This window comes from Neoarius graeffei, chromosome 6 (genome assembly GCF_027579695.1).
Source record: "Neoarius graeffei isolate fNeoGra1 chromosome 6, fNeoGra1.pri, whole genome shotgun sequence".
Classification (NCBI taxonomy): Eukaryota; Metazoa; Chordata; class Actinopteri; order Siluriformes; family Ariidae; genus Neoarius; species Neoarius graeffei.
Window position 1 is genome coordinate 31,830,408 of NC_083574.1, and position 23,951 is coordinate 31,854,358.

Sequence of the window (23,951 nt, forward strand, 5' to 3'; positions counted from 1 at the left end):
GTCAATCGTTCCATCTCAGTACAGTGTGACAAGCAATGTTATGTCATCTATAACATCGCAAAATATCGCTTACACATTTAAAGGCTAAATAATATAGATGACAAACAGTGTCACTTAGGCCTACAAGAAAAGAACATGGCTCACTTGTCCAGAAGTGGATGAAGTGATCTGTCAAAGCTGAATAAATTACTTTATTTTTGGCAAAGACTCTAGTGCTCTGCCAAAAAGTTGTTCCTCAGCTTCACCAATCAAAATACTGGAACACCAGAGGTGTTCTAGAATAGGGGTTCTCAACATTTTCTACTTTAAGGTCCACCTATTCATACTTTTAATGAGTCGGGGCCCATTAAAAAAGATTCCCAATTATTTTGGCTCATCTATTCTATTAGAATGGAATAATCTATTGTAAAATATATTAATGGAATGCAACATCACTCCCTGTTACAGATGGGAGCCCAGAAATTAAATAAATGCAATAAAAACAATCTGGTAGCTGTTTCTTTCGGGGGGGGGGGGTTGGTCTGTTTTTTTTCCCGGGTCTGTCATTCATGATTAAAAACAAGGACATTTCTGGGGACAGCTCCAGCTGGGGACAGGCCACCAAAAATGGGGACGGTCCCTGAAAAACGGGAATGTCTGGTCACCCTACAATAGGTCCTAGCTTAGGTTTTTTCAACTGTGACACGAATGCAGTGAAAAGCAAACTGGGCGAGTCCTGTTGGATTTTAACAGGGCATGGGAACTTCGTGCATCTACATAACATACTGTATTCCCTTTTATGATTAGGGTATCATGTCCGCACCATGGTGCAGACATGTTGGACAATGATAAGAGACCTGAGCAGAGAACAGGTCTGAGATCGTGAAGGAACTAGATTGCTTCAGGATCGACATTGCTGCACTCCAAAAGAAATCAGAGCTTTGAAAGACAGATGGTGGTGCAAGAAAGCTGAGGAACTACAGGAACTGGCAGACAGGAAGGACTACCATGGATTATTCACCAGACTGAAGATTCTCTATGGACCAAGAAGCAATGTAGTGGCACCAGTGAAAAGTGCTGATGGAAGTATACTCCACATAAATCTGGAAGACATAAAAAGAAGGTGGAAGGAGCATTTCTCCAATCTCCTAAACCAGCAAGGGTCAGTCAATCCTGAGGCATGTTGCTGGCTTGAGAGAAGACCAACAAAAGAAGATCTAGGCCCCAGCCTAACAGCTGCACTCTTAAAACTGTCCAATGCATGTTAGGAGAACTTCCTCAAGACTTCAAAAACACACTAATTGTGACCATCTACAAAAAGAAAGGAGAAAGGAGCAAATGTGGATACCACCATGGCATATCTCTGTTTTCCATTGCAGGCAAGATTCTAGCCAAGATAGTTTGAAACCAAATTAAAAATATCTCAGAAAATGTACTTCCCGAAAGTCAGTGCAGTTTCAAGGCTGGCTGATCTTCCTCAGATATGATCTTTACCCTGAGACAACTCCAAGAGAAAGCCATCGAGCAACATCAACCTCTGTACATGGTTTTTGTAGACTTCTCAAAGGCCTTTGACACTGCTGACTGAGAGACACTTTGGAAGATACTAGAAGTCATTAAGCTCTTCCATGAGAACATGTCTCGGAAGGTTTAGATCAGAGAAGACATTAGAGTAAAGCTTTTCCTGTCAATCATGGTGTCAGACAGGGATGCATTTTTGCCCCAACATTATTTTTACTCTACCTTACAGCTGTCCTAGATACTATGGGCAGTAACCTAGATAAAGAAGTCTACATCAGGACTCGATCAGAAGGCAAACTCTTCAATCTTGCCAGACTCAAGTCCTTAACCAAAACTGAGCAAATTTGCATGCAAGAACTGCTGTACGCAGATGACTCTGTGTTTATAGCAACAGATTTGGATGACATGAAGGAAATCGTTGATTGCTTTGCCACAGCCGCAACCCTCTTTGGATTGAAAGTCAATACCATGAAAACAGAACTCCTGTAGCAACCCTCACCTGAGCCACAGGCAATGTCAAACATCATTTTGGTCAATGGAACAGCTCTTCAGAGTTCTGAGAGTTTCATCTACTTAGGCAGTGCAGTTGCCAACACAAACTTATCAGACTTGGAAGAGACCGCCAGATTCAAGCTGCCACCAAAGCCTTCAGTGCATTACAAAAACAACTATGGTCTTGCCATAACTTCAAGAGAACCACCAAGTAACAATGTAGAAGTCTTCAGGCAAGCCAATACAGTAAGCGTGGAAGCCCTTATTACAGCCTCCCAACTTCATTGGGCTGGACACATCTGGCACATGACTTGACACACAACTTCCCAAAGCTGTTTTCTGTGGAGAACTGAGCCAAGGAAAGAGGAGATAAGGAGGACAGAAACTGAGGTACAAAGATGTCTTGAAGAGGAACATGAAGAATGCCGGAGTTATCGATCAGATGTGGGAAAGGAATGCCTCAGATAGAGCACCATGGCGAAGCACAGTTAAAAGCTCAGTATCCGCAATTGAAGACAAGCGTCAAAGGGAATATATGAGAGCTCATGAAACCAGACATTCCATAGCAGCTCAACCAGGCCATTTATGCCACCAATGTAGACAACTGTGTTGCTCAAGTGTGGGCCTTGCGGTCCATCTGCATTTCTATGCATCCTAATGAAGCAGTCATCATCGATAGTGATGGACAGCTGATGATGACGATGAGCATGCATGTTCACAAGTCAAGATGATAAGATGCTGCAGCAGGCTTCCTGCATACGCACACGTGTCAGCTGTCCGGCTACTGCTCGTATTTATTAATACTGTATCCCTGTACTTAGTATACCCTGTGTACAGTGCTCAGAGTAAATGAGTACACCCCCTTTGAAAAGTAACATTTTAAACAATATCTCAATAAACACAATTTCCAAAATGTTGACAGGACAAAGTTTAATATAACATCTGTTTAACTTATAACGTGAAAGTAAGGTTAATAATATAAATTAGATTACACATTTTTTCAGTTTTACTCAATTTAGGGTGGTCCAAAAATGAGTACACCCCACAACAAAAACTACTACATCTAGTCCTTTGTATGGCCTCCATGATTTTTAATGACAGCACCAAGTCTTCTAGGTGTGGAATGAACAAGTTGGCGATATTTTGCAACATCAATCTTTTTCCTTTCTTCAACAATGACCTCTTTTAGTGACTGGATGCTGGATGGAGAGTGATGCTCAACTTGTCTCTTCAGAATTCCCCAAAGAAAATAATTTCTTTCCACCACAAAGGTGAAGGCTACAAGAAGATCAGCTAAGCTTTACTTATCAGTCAGAATACTGTAGCAAAAGTGGTACAGAAATTTAAGAAAGATGGAACTGCAACCATTTCACAGAGACGTCCAGGTTGTCCACGAAAGTTAACACCTCGACAGGAGCGTCTTCTGATGAGAAGGGTTGAAGAAAATTGGCATGCAAGTTCACTGCAGTTATCTAAAGAAGTACAGTAGAAAGCCAAACTGGTGTGACTATTTCCTGTGACACAATACGGCGTACACTGCAGAGGAATGGCATGCATGGATGCCGTCCATGAAAGAAGCCTCTTCTAAAGCCCAGGCACAAAAAAGCCTGCCTAGAGTTTGCCAGGGCCCTTGCTGACAAAGATGAAGACTACTGGGACTCTATACTCTGGAGTGATGAGACCAAGATAAATGGTTTTGGAACTGATGGCTTCAAAACTGTATGGCATCGCAAAGGTGAGGAATACAAAGAAAAATGCATGGTGCCTACAGTGAAACATGGTGGTGGCAGTGTCCTCATGTGGGGCTGCATGAGTGCTGCTGGTGTTGGGGACAGGGGCATCATAGTGGGGTGAAAAGGGGGACTGAGTTACCAGGGCCCCAAATGGGGGGAGGGCCCTTGAGGAGTCTATAATTTTATTTTCCTTTAAATATCAATATCATTTAAAGATCACAATATATGTTGCTAACTTATGTAAATGTAATGTTTGGGGTAAATAAATCATTTGATTAATGGATTGAATTGTGTGTCCTAGCCTACATATAGTGTCTGTCCTACATATAGTATTGTGTGATTAGGGTTTTTTATTCATTTAAGAGTTGTTAGATTAATGTGTGGCTACATAACTGACTGGACTGGTAGTACACCCTTGTTGTTAGATACTTTCAGCATTGTTAACTGCTGAGCTTTTTTGGGAGGGGGGAGCCCATGGCCACTGCTTGTGCATAGGGCCCAGAATTTGGTGCTATGCCCCTGGTCAGGGAGCTGCATTTCATTGATGGCATCATGAATTCACAGATGTATTGCTCTATACTGAAAGAGAAGATGCTACCATCACTCCGTGCCCTTGGTCATTGTGCACTTTTCCAACATGACTAAACACACATCTAAGGCCACTGTTGGATTTCTGAAGAAGAACAGGGTGAAAGTGATTCAGTGGCCAAGTATGTCTCCTGATCTGAACCCAATCGAACACCTATGGGGAATTCTGAAGAGACAAGTTGAGCATCGCTCTCCATCCAGCATCCAGTCACTAAAAGAGGTCATTGTTGAAGAATGGAAAAAGATTGATGTTGCAAAATGTCGCCAACTTGTTCATTCCATGCCTAGAAGACTTGGTGCTGTCGTTAAATATCATGGAGGCCATACAAAGGACTAGATGTAGTAGTTTTTGTTGTGGGGTGTACTCATTTTTGGACCACCCTAATTTGAGTAAAACTGAAAAAAAATGTGTAATCTAATTTATATTATTAACCTTACTTTCACGTTATAAGTTACAGATGTTATATTAAACTTTGTCTTGTCAACATTTTGGAAATTGTTTGTGTTTATTGAGATATTGTTTAAAATGTTACTTTTCAAAGGGGGTGTACTCATTTACGCTGAGCACTGTATGTACATGGTATATGTGCCATTTTGGGGGTGAGCTTCACTTTGATTTTTATGACAGTGGCTGGATAGGTTTGTGAGAGATGTTGATTTTTGCAATGGCTCTGAAGAAAAATTGCTTGAAATCCCTTGAGTCTTGGGAACTAAGGCTTATTATAGGACTTGTTCACATGCAACTCACACAATCATTGTGTAGTTGTCTCAGTCTGTTAGACTCAGGAGCTCAGATTGCAGTTACTAGACATGCGATTCTTGCAGTCTTTGTTTATAGTTATCTTGGTATTAAGCTCTGTCTTAAGTGGCCACTTACATTCCTTCAGGTTGCCTGGGCATATTCACTGTACACTGAATGTCCTGAGCAGGAACTCAGATTGCAGTTGCTAAAATAGTAATCATTTATTGATATAAGGTGTTTTGTGGTCAGTGTACTACACTGTAGTGTGTCATGTGGTAATGCATTATATGACAATGCAACTTTCATCAATATTACCATATATCAGTTGTAATTATGTTCTACGCATATACCTGCAACTCTGATAATATCATTTTCAGTGACTAATAAAATGGTTTTGAAAGTTCCTACTTTTAAAACATATTTTTGATATGGTAATTTTCTTTAAGAGATTTCATTTACAGCATGTCTCTGACAGCTCAAAATGTATCTCCGGGCATTTACAAACTGCAGAGCTCCCAGGGGCCTCTGGTAGCCCCCAGACCGCTGGCCTCACTGGATTGACGCCCCCCTCCCAATTTTCCTGGACCCGCCCCGTAACCCTTCATTTTGATCAATGTTAATAAAATAGTTTCAACATCTATGGCTACTAAAACTGATGATCCAATGTTCTTGATGTCTTTAATCTTATTTAATACATGTGTTCTATCTCAAATAAATGAGGGTAGGTCTACAACAAATGGCTTGATGTAAAAATCAATAAATTATTGTGGTGGTTCTGTAAATGATTTGTTTATGCGGATTATTGATCTTCCCAGTGGGTTCTCTGTTTTTTGTGCATTTTGGGAAGCAGGTAAAAAGAAGGGAAGTCATGTTTTGTTTGCAAAATCCATTCTTTCCATGGACACGCATTTCTGTAAATTCAGTCTTAATCTGTTTCATTGGGTTAGAAAATAGAAAAATAGATAAGAGACATTTCATAAGCATTGGGCATAACCAATACAACAATTTTGAATGTCCTGAAAAACAAAGAAATTGCTAGTATAGATAGTTTTCACATGACGTCACAGAGTCGGGGATTCCCTTGTGGCGGCCATCTTGCGGGTCAAGCTTACCATACGGGTGACTGAGCACACATTGTAACGCACGAGTACAAAGTCTTCAAAAGAACCCAAGCAGGCTATTTAAAGCTAGCAATGGTGCACACATGTTGTATTCACGGCTGTCGTAATAGGTCAAATGATGAAGTCAAGCGGAGCTTTTATGGAATTCCCACTGTACGGGAGCACGAAGGCGAGCAAAGAAACTCAGCATACAAAGGAGAAATCTATGGCTTGCGAGAATCAACCGCAAGGATTATCAGCCTTCCAAACACAGCAAAGTTTGCTCCGATCATTTTATAAATGGTAAATTGTTTAAATAAACAATCAATTGTGTTTAAGTTTGTTTTTGGAAACCAAAACATCATGTAAACAATCTCTGGAGAATGCCTAACTGGAACCACTGAGTGTATGTTTACATTGTAATGTACACTTAATATCGCTCATTTGTCACGTTTGTATTTGACACTTGTCACTTCACTCATGCAAGGGTCATTTTTGAAAAACATTTTAGGTCTATTCTGTATGATTTGATTTGTGTTTGGGATGCAAACAGCGCGCCTTTTGGCAGATGCCGCCTGAATCGTGCAGATCCGATTTTTTTTTTTAGGGGGGGCGTTGGAGTGTCTGATTATAATTTCAAAGTAAATTCTGTATTAAAATTACTAAATAAGCAAATCCGTTACAGTCCATGAAACAGGAAGTATAAGGATGAGAAAAAAACAGTTTAAATGGCAAAGCTGCGCACATTTGCGCAGCCTGAGCGGTGTGCAGGACTACGCAAATGTGCGCAGCTTTGCGATTTAAACTGTTTTTTTCTCATCCTTATACTTCCTGTTTCATGGACTGTAACGGATTTGCTTATTTAATAATTTTAATACAGAATTTACTTTGAAATTATAATCAGACACTCCAACGCCCCCCCTAAAAAAAAACCGGATCTGCGCGATTCAGGCGGCATCCGCCAAAAGGCGCGCTGTAGAATATATAAAGTTGTATATATCAGACAGCCTTTAAAGTTTGATGAAGTCAGTTTCAGGCTTTGGAGCAGGCTTTGGCAGTTTCAGGCTTTGGCAGCCCTGCATAGTCACTTGAAAATGCATCTTTGTCGACTTCGTAGGGTCAATTCCCCCAATCAAGGCCAGTTTGGCTGCATACCGTTGTCGTGAGATGTCGTCTAATGTATCTATATACTTCTGTTTGCTTGATTTTGCTGACATTGATCTTTATTTTAGAAAACTGACTATATAACTTCATAAAATCGTCCGAGATAACGTAGCCGGTAGTGGCGATGGTCCGTTTTGTTTGCCCCGCAAGATGGCGGCTGGGGGGCATTCCCCAGAATGCCGTGACATCAGTGAAAACTATATATACTAACAAACAAGTAATGAACAGGTCAGCCAAAGAAAACAATGATGAGATGTGAGAGCTGTGAAGAAAAAACAATAGTAATCACTAATTTTTAATTGATGTAACTCATAATGGCAGCATCAGAATAAATTTGGAAGTCGACACAGACTGTCAGTTTACAGATGCAGTTAAGATGCATCCAGTCTTAATGGAATGCATTAAGACATTCTTGCTGCATCATCATGCAGCAAGACACAAAACATACAACCAAGACAACAAAGGACTTCATCCAGGGAAAATGTTGAAAAATTTAGACAGGCCAAGTTAATAATCAAATCTTAACCCAATTGAACATTCATTTAAACTCCTGAAGAGGAGACTGAAGAGAGAAACTTCTCCAAATGAACAACTGAAAGAAGCTGGGGTACAAGCCTGGAAAAGTATCTCAAAAGAACAATGCAACAGTTTGGTGATGTCAGTGGGCTCCCAGCTTGATGCAGTTTTTATAAGCAAGGAATATGTAATTAAATATTGTGTTATTTTTACTTGAAGACTATCTGTTCTAATAGAGAATGTGAAATTATGTCACACCATGTTGCATGTGTGAATTGGGGTGCCATCTTGTAAGGAACATGGTCTGTTACGCGGTCAAACACAAGCAAGTTTAGAAACAAAATCAAAGACAAAGGAACAAATAAAATCTCTCCCGAAGGGCAAGGGTTTAAAAATTGCATGCTGGAACATTCGCACCATGCTTGATCTAGCTGACAACAGCCGTCCAGTATGCCGATCTGCTCTTGTTGCACATGAACTGTCTCGCCTCGATGTTGACATCGCAGCTCTAAATGAAGTTCGCATTCTGGAAGAAGGTAGCCTCAAAGAACATGGTGCTGGCTATACCCTTTACTGGTTGGGCAAACCATCAATAGAGAGACGCCTTTCAGGCGTAGGCTTCATGGTGAGAAACTCATTGGTATCCAAACTTGAAGCTTTGCCAATAGGTCACTCCGACCGTATTATATCCATGCGTTTTTCTCTGGACAACAACCAACATGTTACACTCTTCAGCGTGTACGTACCGACCCTTCAGGCCGAGCCCAAAGAAAAAGCTAAATTCTACTCCGATCTACGCAGGCTCCTGCAAAGTAGACCTGCTGACGAGAAGGTTCTGATCCTTGGTGACTTCAATGCCAGAGTAGGCCGAGACTCAGATGCCTGGAAAAGAGTTCTTGGGAGACATGGCGTTGGAAACTGTAATGACAATGGGCGTCTGTTGCTAGAATTCTGCACCGAGCAGCAACTCATCATCACAAACATCATCTTTCAGCAAAGGAACAGTCTTAAAACAACTTGGATGCATCCTCGGTCAAAACAATGGCACCTTCTCGATTATGTTCTAGTGCGCCAATGAGACCAGAAAGATGTCTTACACACCAGAGTGATGCCCAGCACCTAGTGTCATACAGACCATCGTCTCGTCCGATGCAAACTCAAACTTCACTTCAAACCCAAGTCAAAGAAAAGAAGTCCCAGGATGAAAAAACTCAATGTCAGCAACCTTCACGTAGCCGAAGTGAAAGCTGAATTCGAGGCAAACTTCAGCAGAAACTCGAGGAACAAAGCTACTCCCATGAACCCTCCCCTGAGACCATGTGGGACCAACTGAAAACAGCCATCTTGAAGTCATCCGAAGAGGTTCTCGGCTACATCACAAAGAAAAACAAGGACTGGTTCGATGACAATGACAAGGAGAGCCAGGCATTGTTAGCAAAGAAAAGATCTGCTCACCAAGCCCACCTACAGCAGCTGTCCTGCCCAGTAAAGAAAGCTTCCTTCCGGCGTGCTTGCAGCCTCCTTCAGAGCAGGCTTAGAGAGATCAACAATGAATTGTGGAACCACCTCGCACAACATATCCAGCTCCTTGCGGACAAAGGCAACTACGGGGGGTTCTATGAAGCTCTGAAAGCAGTATACGGCCCTACTTATCAGGTCCAAAGCCCCTTGTGTAGCTCTGATAACCAGGAGCTTCTCACTGACAAGACATCAATCCTCAAACGCTGGACGGAGCATTTTCAATCCCTCTTCAGTGCAACTCGCACAGTCCAGGACTCAGTAATCCTGCGCATTCCCCAGCTTCCAATCTGAACAGAACTCGATGAACCACCTACCCTCGAGGAAGTAATTAAAGCTGTAGACCAACTCAAAAGCAGTAAGGCAGCAGGAGTAGATGGCATTCCTCCAGAGATCTGGAAGCACGGAGGTCTTATGCTGCACAGCAAGCTCCTCGATCTTCTACTCTGTTGCTGGGAGCAGGGAAAGTTACCACTTGATCTGCGAGATGCTGTCCTAATCACAATTTATAAGAAGGGAGAAAAGTCTGATTGTTCCAAGTACCAGGGGATTACCCTTCTGGCCACTGCTGGTAAAATACTCGCGAGAATCCTGCTTAACAGGTTTGTTCCTTCCATCGCCGAAGACCAACTCCCAGAAAGCCAGTGCAGTTTCAGAGCCAACAGAGGTACAATAGACATGGTGTTCGTCCTCCAGCAGCTGCAGGAGAAGTGCCGCGAGCAAAACAAAGGAGACTATGCAACCTTTGTTGACCTGACAAAAGCCTTAGATACTGTGAGCAGGAGGGGACTATGGCAAATCTTGAAGCGCCTTGGCTGTCCCCCAAAGTTTCTCAAGATGATGATCCAACTACATGAAGATCAACGTGGCCAGATCAGACTTGGCGGTGACCTTTCTGACCCCTTCCCTATCTCCAACAGCGTGAAGCAGGGCTGTGTCCTGGCACCCATGCTTTTCAGCATTTTCTTTAGCATGCTGATCAAACAGGCCACCGAGGACCTTGACGATGAGGATGGAGTCTATGTAAGGTATCGACTGGATGGCAGCCTGTTCAATCTTCGGCGGCTTCAGTCCCATACAAAGACCTATGAAAGACTTGTCCGCAACCTACTCTTTGCAGATGATGCCGCCCTTGTCGCCCACACAGAACAAGCTCTCCAACGCATCACCACCTGCTTTACAGAAGCTGCTCAGCTCTTCGGCCTTGAAGTCAGTCTGAAGAAGACCGAGGTTCTCCATCAGCCTGCCCCCCTTAAAGTATACCACCCACCTCACATCTTCATTAGTGACACTGAACTGAAACCAGTACAGCAGTTCACCTACTTAGGATGTACCATATCTTCTGACGCCAGGATTGATAAGGAAATCGACAACAGACTCGCAAAGGCCAATAGTTCTTTTGGCAGACTCTATAAATGAGTCTGGAATAATAAGAACCTAAAAAGCAAAACTAAGATCAATGTATACCGCGCTGTGGTCCTCACCACCCTTCTCTACAGCTCCGAGACCTGGGTCACTTATCGCTGTCATCTCCGAATCCTTGAGCATTTCCATCAGCGCTGTCTCTTTACCATCTTCAACATCCACTGGAGCGACTTCATAACCAACACTGAGGTCCTTGAACAAGCCGAGATCCTAAGTATCAAAGCCATGCTGCTGAAGTCCCAGCTCCGTTGGGCCGGTCATGTTTCTAGAATGGAGGACCATCGCCTCCCCAAGATCGTCATGTTTGGAGAACTTTCATCTGGTCACTGAGACCGAGGCGCTCCAAAGAAGAGATACAAGGACAGCCTCAAGAAGTCTCTCAAGTCCTGTCACATTGATCCCAAACAGTGGTACTGCATGGCTGCCGAGTGTGATGGATGGCGTCATTCTGTTAACAAAGCCGTTAACCTGTTTGAACGCACCCGACAAGGAGCCTTGGAAGAAAAGCGCCAAAAGAGAAAAAAAACACGCTGCTGCTGCCGCCATCTCAAACCCAAAACCCGACCAGTCTTTCAACTGCCACCACTGCACCAGGACTTGCCTGTCCCGGATTGGCCTTGTCAGCCATGAGAGGGCTTGCAGTCGGCATGGACGTGGACATCCTTCTTAGAATCTTTGTTCGCAAAGTCAAGCCATGATGATGATTGTAAAGAACGTGGTCTGTTACGTGTGCCTGTTACAGTGATTACCTGCTTACCTTTTGTTTTGTTTGGCTAAAGTCAATTAAATTGTTCAAATCTGATGGGATAGGAAACAGAAGAAGAAAGGAAAAGACAAAGGGAACCTACCAGGAGAAACTGAATTGCAATGCCAAGCAACTGCATTTGGATAAACTAAGCATGATAAACAACACATCCATATGTCATAGCAGCCAAAGACTGGACTACAGACCATGACACACTACCTCCAGTCACATACCTGGACATTGTAAACTCTCTCATTTTTGGACTGAGTTCATACACTTTGCCGGAGTTTAATTTACAAATCCTCAGAAGTTCATGAACAGTCTTGCACAGTCTCGCAAAGGTAAGGGGTCTCTTTTTGGCCTAATTTTTAAACCAACACAATACAAAACTTTCAAAAAAAATTCAGCTATGTGATTATTTTATTGAGCCATAGGCAATGGGTTTGATCAGGTACATTATTAATATAAAAAGGTTACATGCCTGCCATGTCATGAGTCATAGCGGTCTCATACACTCCTGATCTGTAAGTACAGATCATGTTTTTTTCCATGTAGGAAAGGCATAAAAACATATTCCATTGTTTAGTTTTCTTCCTGAACAATGGTGTGACCTACTATGGCAGTTTTTGATGCAGCACCACTGATTTCCATGGTGACATTTTTCAGAATCATGACAGAAAATCAAAACAGCCTCCAACTCAGCAACAGAAAGCCTGTGGGATCCTTTCAACATGGTACATAAACCTGCCAATTACCCAAAATTCAACATGGTATGACAAAAACTTCACATTCCCTATACTTTGCTCACTAAAATTGGGTGGTCTGTCACCACTACGTTTTAAGTTAACACATTTAGATGTAAATATCAGAAAATTAAAGCTGAACATTCTGATCTATCTTCACATATTCATCTTTTGGCCTCAAACCCAAATATCTTCAGTTTATAGCAAAAACAAAATGATTTGGCCTGGCCATCCAATTTTTTCAGAAGGGACGATACATTGTCACAAAGCTGCTTTAAAGAAAAACTGGTGTAGATTTACCAGAGGCTGTATATGTAAATTGTCATTTTCTAATAAGCAGGAGAAGAGCCAGCAATCAGAGTTAGTGGAGGTGGTGGTAGAGACAGAAGCCGAGATAGGAGCTAGTGGCTACAGTGTGGTGGGTGGAGGGACAAAAGGAATATTTGTCAAAGATGTCTTGAAAGACTCACCTGCAGCAAAACATCTCAGCCTTCAGAAAGGTAAGAACTTAACAGTCAGTTCCAAAATTTGTAGTAGCATTTCCTCATCTCTTCAAGATGTTTATTTATAATTTCTATAAAATATCCCATAAATTGTACATTATCTACTAAAATTACTTCAGGTGTATGTTTTATGCATATCTGCACCATAGAAATCCTTATTTGTTGTTAATAAGGGTTTAAAATTATCTCTGAGTGTTTTAATAATTGTGTGCTTCTATAGGAGATCAGCTGCTGAGTGCCAGGGTGTATTTTGATAATGTGAAATATGAAGATGCTCTGAAGATCCTCCAGTGTGCAGAACCTTATAAAGTGTCTTTCTTCTTGAAGAGGACTGTGGCTCAAACTGAAGTCAGTGGTCATGTAGATGCACCAAATATTGAGCAAAGAGGACCTAAGGCTAAGATGCAAAAAATGGTATAATGAAATTTTTTTAAAAAAGTTTTGTTTTCCAATGTAACTTGTACTGTATTTTATTTAGAACACTTCTATCTATCATATACCTCCGCCAGGGTATCTGTTAATGCATCATTTTGCTTTCAGAGTGTGAGAAGTGTCAAACAGTTCAAAGTCAAGAAGAAAAGAGGAGGAAGATTTGGATTGAAAAGACTAAAAGAGAACAAGAGAACAAGAGCTGAAGCAGAAATAGACATTGAGGGATCATCAAGTAGAATGAACTTTAGTCCAGTTGATGTGGAGTTTGCGATACCAAAGATTAAATTGAAGAAAAATGGGAAAGTCACTGAAGAGCAATCTGGACATGTAGAAAGAATGAAGCCCAGTGATGAGAAGACAAGAAAGATTAAATTCCCAAAGACTAAAATAAAACCTGGTCTAAAAGATACAGAACATACAACAACAAAAGGAGAAATTGAGACACATAAAGACAAAGGGAAAAGCCCGAATTCACAAATAAAAGATATCAATGAATGTGGGCAAGGAAAGAAAATCAGCATCCCAGCGAACATATCAGTACAAAATCTAAATCTAGACACAAAACAGAGAACTGGAGATGAAGCTGATGGATCCATGACTAAAGGGGCAAATGTGATGTTTATAAACATTGAAGGCTCTGATGTCAAATGTGGGAAAAGTAGGCTGCCCTCCACTGAGATATCATTGCCAAAAGGGAGGGGTGAAGGAGAAATTTGCAGTGAAAGATATTCTAGAAAAGAAGGACAGATTGAAATGCCTAAGCTTGACATTTCCATGCCAAAAATGAAATTATCTGAAGTTGATAAAAATGTACATGGCCCAGATATCAAGGGAGGTAATTTACACATGCCAGACATTGACATCTCATTGCCAATAGTAAAAAGGGGTGTTGGTCTTGAAGGTGAGGCAAATAAAGGAAGTAAGATTCAAATGACCAAAGTTGAACTTTCACGACCAAAAATGAAGTTACCAGAGGGGAAGATTAATGTGGAAGGTCCTGATATTGAAGGAGGGAAAATTAACATGCCATCCATTGACATTTCATTGCCAAAAGGGAAGGCTGAAGGAGAAATTGACATTGAAGGTCTGTCTGGAAAAGCAGGAAAGATTGACTTAGCAAAGCTGGACATTACTGCACCAAAAGTAAACCCACCCAAAGTTGATATCAGTGTCGAGGGTCCTGACAAGGGCAGAAAATTTCACATGCCAGACATTGACATCTCATTGCCAAAAGGGAAGGCTGACATTGAAGGTCTGTCTGGAAAAGGAGCAAAGTTTGACTTACCAAAGCTGGACATTACTGTGCCAAAAGTAAACCCACCCAAAGTTGATATCAGTGTCGAGGGTCCTGACAAGGGCAGAAAATTTCACATGCCAGACATTGACATCTCATTGCCAAAAGGAAAAGTAAAAGGGGGTGTTGATCTTGAAGGTGAGGCAAGTAAAGGAGGGAAGTTTCAAATGCCCAAATTTGATCTTTCACTCCCAAAAATGAAGCTGCCAGAGGGGAAGATGAATGTGGAAGGCCCTGATATTGAAGTTGGGAAAGTTGACATGCCATCCATTGACATTTCTTTGCCAAAAGGTAAGGCTGAAGGAGAAATTAACATTGAAGGTTTGTCTGGAAAAGGAGGAAAGTTTGACTTACCAAAGCTGGACATTACTGCTCCAAAAGTAAATCCACCCAAAATTGATATCAGTGTCGAGGGTCCTGACATCAAGGGCAGAAAATTTCACATGCCAGACATTGACATCTCATTGCCAAAAGGAAAAGGGGTTGTTGATTTTGACAGTGAGGCAAATAAAGGAGGGATGTTTCAAATGCCTAAAGTTGATCTTTCACGACCAAAAATGAAGCTACCAGAGGGGAATATGAATGTGGAAGGCCCTGATATTGAAGTTGGGAAAGTTGACATGCCATCCATTGACATTTCTTTGCCAAAAGGGAAGGCTGAAGGAGAAATTGACATTGAAGGTCTGTCTGGAAAAGGAGGAAAGTTTAACTTACCAAAGCTGGGCATTACTGCGCCAAAAGTAAATCCACCCAAAGTTGATATCAGTGTTGAGGGTCCTGACATCAAGGGCAGAAAATTTCACATGCCAGACATTGACATCTCATTGCCAAAAGGAAAAGTAAAAGGGGGTGTTGATCTTGAAGGTGAGGCAAATAAAGGAGGGAAGTTTCAAATACCCAAATTTGATCTTTCATTCCCAAAAATGAAGCTACCAGAGGGGAAGATGAATGTGGAAGGCCCAGATATTGAAGTTGGGAAAGTTGACATGCCATCCATTGACATTTCTTTGCCAAAAGGTAAGGCTGAAGGAGAAATTAACATTGAAGGTTTGTCTGGAAAAGGAGGAAAGTTTGACTTACCAAAGCTGGACATTACTGCTCCAAAAGTAAATCCACCCAAAATTGATATCAGTGTCGAGGGTCCTGACATCAAGGGCAGAAAATTTCACATGCCAGACATTGACATCTCATTGCCAAAAGGAAAAGTAAAAGGGGGTGTTGATCTTGAAGGTGAGGCAAATAAAGGAGGGAAGTTTCAAATGCCTAAAGTTGATCTTTCTCTCCCAAAAATGAAGCTACCAGAGGGGAAGATGAATGTGGAAGGCCCTGATATTGAAGTTGGGAAAGTTGACATGCCATCCATTGACATTTCTTTGCCAAAAGGTAAGGCTGAAGGAGAAATTAACATTGAAGGTTTGTCTGGAAAAGGAGGAAAGTTTGACTTACCAAAGCTGGACATTACTGCTCCAAAAGTAAATCCACCCAAAATTGATATCAGTGTCGAGGGTCCTGACATCAAGGGCAGAAAATTTCACATGCCAGACATTGACATCTCATTGCCAAAAGGAAAAGGGGTTGTTGATCTTGACAGTGAGGCAAATAAAGGAGGGATGTTTCAAATGCCTAAAGTTGATCTTTCACGACCAAAAATGAAGCTACCAGAGGGGAATATGAATGTGGAAGGCCCTGATATTGAAGTTGGGAAAGTTGACATGCCATCCATTGACATTTCTTTGCCAAAAGGGAAGGCGGAAGGAGAAATTGACATTGAAGGTCTGTCTGGAAAAGGAGGAAAGTTTAACTTACCAAAGCTGGGCATTACTGCGCCAAAAGTAAATCCACCCAAAGTTGATATCAGTGTTAAGGGTCCTGACATCAAGGGCAGAAAATTTCACATGCCAGACATTGACATCTCATTGCCAAAAGGAAAAGTAAAAGGGGGTGTTGATCTTGAAGGTGAGGCAAATAAAGGAGGGAAGTTTCAAATACCCAAATTTGATCTTTCATTCCCAAAAATGAAGCTACCAGAGGGGAAGATGAATGTGGAAGGCCCTGATATTGAAGTTGGGAAAGTTGACATGCCATCCATTGACATTTCTTTGCCAAAAAGTAAGGCGGAAGGAGAAATTGACATTGAAGGTCTGTCTGGAAAAGGAGGAAAGTTTGACTTACCAAAGCTGGACATTACTGCTCCAAAAGTAAATCCACCCAAAGTTGATATCAGTGTCGAGGGTCCTGACATCAAGGGCAGAAAATTTCACATGCCAGACATTGACATCTCATTGCCAAAAGTAAAAGTAAAAGGGGGTGTTGATCTTGAAGGTGAGGCAAATAAAGGAGGGAAGTTTCAAATGCCTAAAGTTGATCTTTCTCTCCCAAAAATGAAGCTACCAGAGGGGAAGATGAATGTGGAAGGCCCTGATATTGAAGTTGGGAAAGTTGACATGCCATCCATTGACATTTCTTTGCCAAAAGGGAAGGCTGAAGGAGAAATTGACATTGAAGGTCTGTCTGGAAAAGGAGGAAAGTTTGACTTACCAAAGCTGGACATTACTGCTCCAAAAGTAAATCCACCCAAAGTTGATATCAGTGTCGAGGGTCCTGACATCAAGGGCAGAAAATTTCACATGCCAGACATTGACATCTCATTGCCAAAAGTAAAAGTAAAAGGGGGTGTTGATCTTCAAGGTGAGGCAAATAAAGGAGGGAAGTTTCAAATGCCCAAATTTGATCTTTCACTCCCAAAAATGAAGCTACCAGAGGGGAAGATGAATGTGGAAGGCCCTGATATTGAAGTTGGGAAAGTTGACATGCCATCCATTGACATTTCTTTGCCAAAAGGTAAGGCTGAAGGAGAAATTGACATTGAAGGTCTGTCTGGAAAAGGAGGAAAGTTTGACTTACCAAAGCTGGACATTACTGCTCCAAAAGTAAATCCACCCAAAGTTGATATCAGTGTCGAGGGTCCTGACATCAAGGGCAGAAAATTTCACATGCCAGACATTGACATCTCATTGCCAAAAGTAAAAGGGGGTGTTGATCTTGAAGGTGAGGCAAATAAAGGAGGGAAGTTTCAAATGCCCAAATTTGATCTTTCACTCCCAAAAATGAAGCTACCAGAGGGGAAGACGAATGTGGAAGGCCCTGATATTGAAGTTGGGAAAGTTGACATGCCATCCATTGACATTTCTTTGCCAAAAGGGAAGGCTGAAGGAGAAATTGACATTGAAGGTCTGTCTGGAAAAGGAGGAAAGTTTGACTTACCAAAGCTGGACATTACTGCTCCAAAAGTAAATACACCCAAAGTTGATATCAGTGTCGAGGGTCCTGACATCAAGGGCAGAAAATTTCACATGCCAGACATTGACATCTCATTGCCAAAAGTAAAAGTAAAAGGGGGTGTTGATCTTGAAGGTGAGGCAAATAATGGAGGGAAGTTTCAAATGCCCAAATTTGATCTTTCACTCCCAAAAATGAAGCTACCAGAGTGGAAGATGAATGTGGAAGGCCCTGATATTGAAGTTGGGAAAGTTGACATGCCATCCATTGACATTTCTTTGCCAAAAGGTAAGGCTGAAGGAGAAATTGACATTGAAGGTCTGTCTGGAAAAGGAGGAAAGTTTGACTTACCAAAGCTGGACATTACTGCTCCAAAAGTAAATCCACCCAAAGTTGATATCAGTGTCGAGGGTCCTGACATCAAGGGCAGAAAATTTCACATGCCAGACATTGACATCTCATTGCCAAAAGTAAAAGTAAAAGGGGGTGTTGATCTTGAAGGTGAGGCAAATAAAGGAGGGAAGTTTCAAATGCCCAAATTTGATCTTTCACTCCCAAAAATGAAGCTACCAGAGGGGAAGATGAATGTGGAAGACCCTGATATTGAAGTTGGGAAAGTTGACATGCCATCCATTGACATTTCTTTGCCAAAAGGGAAGGCTGAAGGAGAAATTGACATTGAAGGTCTGTCTGGAAAAGGAGGAAAGTTTGACGTACCAAAGCTGGACATTACTGCTCCAAAAGTAAATCCACCCAAAGTTGATATCAGTGTCGAGGGTCCTGACATCAAGGGCAGAAAATTTCACATGCCAGACATTGACATCTCATTGCCAAAAGGAAAAGGAAAAGGTGGTGTTGATTTTGAAGGTAAGGCAAATAAAGCAGGGAAGGTTCAAATGCCCAAATTTGATCTTTCACTCCCAAAAATGAAGCTACCAGAGGGGAAGATGAATGTGGAAGGCCCTGATATTGAAGTTGGGAAAGTTGACATGCCATCCATTGACATTTCATTGCCAAAAGGTAAGGCTGAAGGAGAAATTGACATTGAAGGTCTGTCTGGAAAAGGAGGAAAGTTTGACTTACCAAAGCTGGACATTACTGCGCCAAACGTAAATCCACCCAAAGTTGATATCAGTGTCGAGGGTCCTGACATCAAGGGCAGAAAATTTCACATGCCAGATATTGACATTTCATTGCCAAAAGGAAAAGGGGGTGTTGATCTTGATAGTGAGGCAAATAAAGGAGGGAAGTTTCAAATGCCCAAATTTGATCTTTCACTCCCAAAAATGAAGCTACCAGAGGGGAAGATGAATGTGGAAGGCCCTGATATTGAAGTTGGGAAAGTTGACATGCCATCCATTGACATTTCATTGCCAAAAGGGAAGGCTGAAGGAGAAATTGACATTGAAGGTCTGTCTGGAAAAGGAGGAAAGTTTGACTTACCAAAGCTGGACATTACTGCACCAAAAGTAAATCCACCCAAACTTGATATCAGTGTCGAGGGTCCTGACATCAAGGGCAGAAAATTTCACATGCCAGATATTGACATCTCATTGCCAAAAGGAAAAGTAAAAGGGGGTGTTGATCTTGATAGTGAGGCAAATAAAGGAGGGAAGTTTCAAATGCCCAAATTTGATCTTTCACTCCCAAAAATGAAGCTACCAGAGGGGAAGATGAATGTGGAAGGCCCTGATATTGAAGGTGGGAAAGTTGACATGCCATCCATTGACATTTCATTGCCAAAAGGAAAAGTAAAAGGGGGTGTTGATCTTGATAGTGAGGCAAATAAAGGAGGGATGTTTCAAATGCCTAAAGTTGATCTTTCACGACCAAAAATAAAGTCACCAGAGGGGAAGATTAATGTGGGCACCCCCAATATTGAATTAGGGAAAGTTGACATGCCATCCATTGACATTTCATTGCCAAAAGGGAAAGTGGAAGGAGAAATTGACATTGAAGGTCTGTCTGGAAAAGGAGGAAAGTTTGACTTACCAAAGTTAGACATTACTTTACCAAAAGTACATCCACCCAAGGTTGATATCAGTGTTGAAGGTCCTGACAGCAAGGGCAGAAAGTTTCACATGCCAGACATTGACATCTCATTGCCAAAAAGAAAAGGAAAAGGGAGTGTTGATCTCGAAGGGGAGGCAAATAAAGGAGGGATATTTCAAATGCCTAAAGTTGATCTTTCACTACCAAGAATCAAGTCACCAGAGAAGAAGACTAATGTTGAAAGCCCTGATATTGAATTAGGGAAAGTTGACATGCCATCCATTGACATTTCATTGCCAAAAGGGACGGCTGAAGGAGAAATTGACATTGAAGGTCTGTCTGCAACAGGAGGAAAGTTTGACTTACCAAAGCTAGATATAACCTTACCAAAAGTAAATCCACCCAAGGTTGATATCAGTGTTGAGGGTCCTGACCTCAAGGGCAGAAAGTTTCACATGCCAGACTTTGACATCTCACTACCAAAAGGAAAAGGTGGTGTTGATCTTGAAGGTGAGGAAAATAAAGGAGGCAAGTTTCAAATGCTTAAAGTTGACCTTTCACAACGAAAAATGAAGTTACCAGAGGGGAAGATTAATGTGGACACCCCTAATATTGAATTAGGGAAAGTTGACATGCCGTCCATTGACATTTCATTGCCGAAAGGGAAAGCAGAAGGAGAAACTGACATTGAAGGTCTGTCTCGAAAAGGAGGAAAGTTTGACATACCAATATTGGACATTACTTTACCAAAAGTAAATCCACCCAACATTGATATTAGTTATGAGGGTCCTGATATCACAGGCAGAAAGTTTCATATGCCAGATATTGACATCTCATTGCCAAAAGGAAAAGTAAAAGGGGGTGTTGATCTTAACAGTGAGGCAAATAAAGGAGGGAAATTTCACCTGCCCAACGTTGATCTTTCACTCCCAAGAATCAAGTCACCAGATGGGAAGATGAATGTGGAAGGCCCTGATATCAAAATCGGGAAAATTGAAATGCCATCCATTGATATATCTGTACCAAAAGGAAAGGCTGAAGCAGAGATTGATATTGAAGGACTGTCTGGAAAAAGAGGAAAGATTTACTTACCAAAACTGGACATTTCCTTCCCTTCATTAAAAAGCCCTGGTGTCAGTGTTGAAGGTCCAGAAATTAAGGGTGGTTACATTCCCATGTCAGGTGTTGATATCTCATTTCCACAAGAAAAAGGGGATGTTGATCTTGAAGCTGACGCAGTGAAAGGAGGGAAGTTTCAAATGCCCAAATTTGATCTTTCACTACCAAAAATGAAGTTACCAGAGGGGAAGATTAATGTGGAAAGCCCTGATATCAAAGTCAACAAAGTTGACATGCCATCCATTGACATTTCATTACCAAAAGGGAAGGCTGAAGGCAAAATTGACATTGAAGGCCTATCTGGAAAAGGAGGAACAATTGACTTACCAAAGGTGGACATTACATTACCAAAAGTAAATCCACCCAAGGTTGATATCACTGTTAAGGGTCCTGACATCAAGGGCAGAAAGTTTCACATGCCAGACATTGACATCTCATTACCAAAGGGAAAACTGAAAGGAGGTCTTGATCTTGAAGGTGAGGCAAATAAAGGAGGGAAGTTTCAAATGCCCAGAGTTGATCTTTCACTACCAAAGATGAAGTTACCAGAGGGGAAGATTAATGTGGAAGACCCTGATATTGAAGTTGAGAAAGTTGACATGCCATCCATTGACATTTCATTGCCAAAATGGAAGGCTGAAGGAGAAATTGGCATTGATGATTTGTCTGGAAAAGGAGGAAAGATTGACTTACCAAGGTTGGACATTACTGCACCAAAAGTAAATCAACCCAAGGTTGATATCAGTTTTGAGGGTCCTGATATCAAGGGCAGAAATTTTCATATGCCAGACATTGACATCTCATTGCCAAAAGTAAAAGTAAAAGGGGTTGTTGGTCTTGACAGTGAGGCAAATAAAGGAGGGAAGTTTCACCTGCCCAAAGTTGATCTTTCTCTCCCAAGAATCAAGTCACCAGATGGGAACATGAATGTGGAAGTCCCTGATATCAAAGTTGGGAAAATTGACATGCCATCCATTGATACATCTGTACCAAAAGGAACGGCTAAAGCAGTAATTGACACTGAGGGACTGTCTGGAAAAGGAGGAAAGATTGACTTACCAAAGTTAGACATTCCATTACCAAAATTCAGTCCACCTAAGACTGATATCAGTGTTGATGGTCCAGAGCTCAAGAAGGATGGACAGGTTCACATGCCAGAGATTGATATCTTCCTGCCAAAAGGAAAAGCAAAAGGGGATGTTTGTCTTGAAGGTGAGACAGATAAAGTTGGGAAGTTCCACATGCCCAAGGTTGATTTTTCTTTCCCAAAATTGGAATCCCCAATGTTTCCTCCTCACATTGAGCAACCTGATATTGGAGAAATCACTATGCCAGCTATTGATAAATCACTTCCAAAAGGAAAAGCTGAGTGCATTGGTAATTCTGAAGGTGATACTGGAATGTGGGAAAAGCTCCATATGCCTGACCTTGAATTTTCATTACTAAATATGAAGTCATCAAATACTGAGTCAAAAATTCACAGACCAGATATTAATGATATTAATATTCCTGATAACAGTGTTTCTGGAGGCACAAGTGGTAATTTAAAAATGACAACTGTAAAGCTACCAAGTGTTGACATATCAGCACCTAAGGTTGATCTTGACTTTGGCATTCCCAAAGACAAAGGCCCTAATAGAGAAGATATTGAACTTCTCAAAGCTGAAGGAAGAAGACCATCATCTGGGGCACATTTTGACATCCCAGATGTGACTCTAAAAATGCCAAAAATTTCACTACCTAAATTTGGGGGAAAATTTAAAAGTGAAGACAAACAAGTAGAAGGACTGAGCTTATCTGCTAATTTGGATGTGGAAAAAAATATGCCACGTATGGGGATAAATGCTGATGGAAAGTTAAAAGGCAAAATAAAGAAGCTAAAACCTGAAGGAGATGTGAATATTTCACTTGATATGGGGTCAGAGGGCAAGGAGCATTTTAAGGCTCCAACATTAGATACAAAGGCAAAGGTCAAAATGCCCTCAGTTGAGATTTCCCTGCCAGCCCCATACACACCAGAGAGAGAGGCATTGCTGCCAAAATCTGAGATTGATGTATCTGAAGCAGATATCAAGGCTTATGAGGGTAGTTTAAAAATCCCAAAGATGCCAACTATTGATATATCAGTACCAAAAGTAGATTTGGATGTTGTCCTACCAAAACTAAAACAAGATGCATTAGTTGAATCCAGCTCTTTGAACCCCAACCTTGAAAGAGATACCCTAAAGCCATCACATGTCAAAATGCCAAAAGTTGATATAGTACTACCTCAAGGCAGAACAGGGGTCACTGATACATCAGAAATAAAAGTGGAAGGCAAATATGGCAAATTCAAGATGCCAAATATTGCAGTGCCAGCAGTGGAAATATCATTACCACATGGAAAAACAGATCTGGACTCTTCAAATTTGGACATCAATGTAAACAGTGGTAAATTTAAGATATCTGATGTTAAAGTGCCCAACCTAGATATTTCAGTACCCCATTATAGAGTGGACATTGAACCTCCAGATTTGAAAACAGGCGAACAAAATGCAAAGTTCAAATTGCCAATTATTACAGAGCCAGCTGTGGATATATCCCTGCCAAAAGGGAAAGAAAGAGAAATTCAAGTTCAAGAAATGGACATAGAAGGAAGGTTTGGCATGTCTCTGCCTTCTCTAACTTCATCTGAAGCCAACGTCAACATTAAACCACCAAAAGGATCTTCCATGACCACAAATCCTGAAATACAATATGAGGGCCCTCTTATCCCTAAAGTAACAAAAGCAGTTTTTGTTTTGGTTAATTCCCAAACAGAAAGCCATATTAACATAACTAGCAAATCAAGTGCAGAAACTGTAGATAAGAAAATTAAAGTGCCAAAAATCATAAAGAAGTCAAGTTTTGAAAAATCACATTCAAAAAGTAAAGCAATAAATGAGGAGGAGGAGGAGGAAAATGATAAAGATTTAAAAACAGGAGCATTTAAATTGCCCAAACTTGAGTTTACTTCAAAATACTCAAAAAATGTGGGAGAAGATGAGAAATTAGAGATGGGCATGGAGCCTGAGAATGAGGGTAGCA

At 41.3% G+C, this 23,951-nt stretch overlaps 1 protein-coding gene across 1 annotated transcript in view; it reads left to right on the forward strand.

Moving 5' to 3' along the window:
• The window catches only part of prx (periaxin), a 54,631-nt gene that overhangs the window by 29,775 nt on the left and 905 nt on the right, over window positions 1-23,951 (forward strand). Inside the window, 3 exon segments of the mRNA XM_060923569.1 lie at window positions 12,607-12,766; window positions 12,990-13,183; window positions 13,310-23,951. Of these exon segments, the coding sequence (XP_060779552.1) occupies window positions 12,607-12,766; window positions 12,990-13,183; window positions 13,310-23,951 (10,996 nt within the window).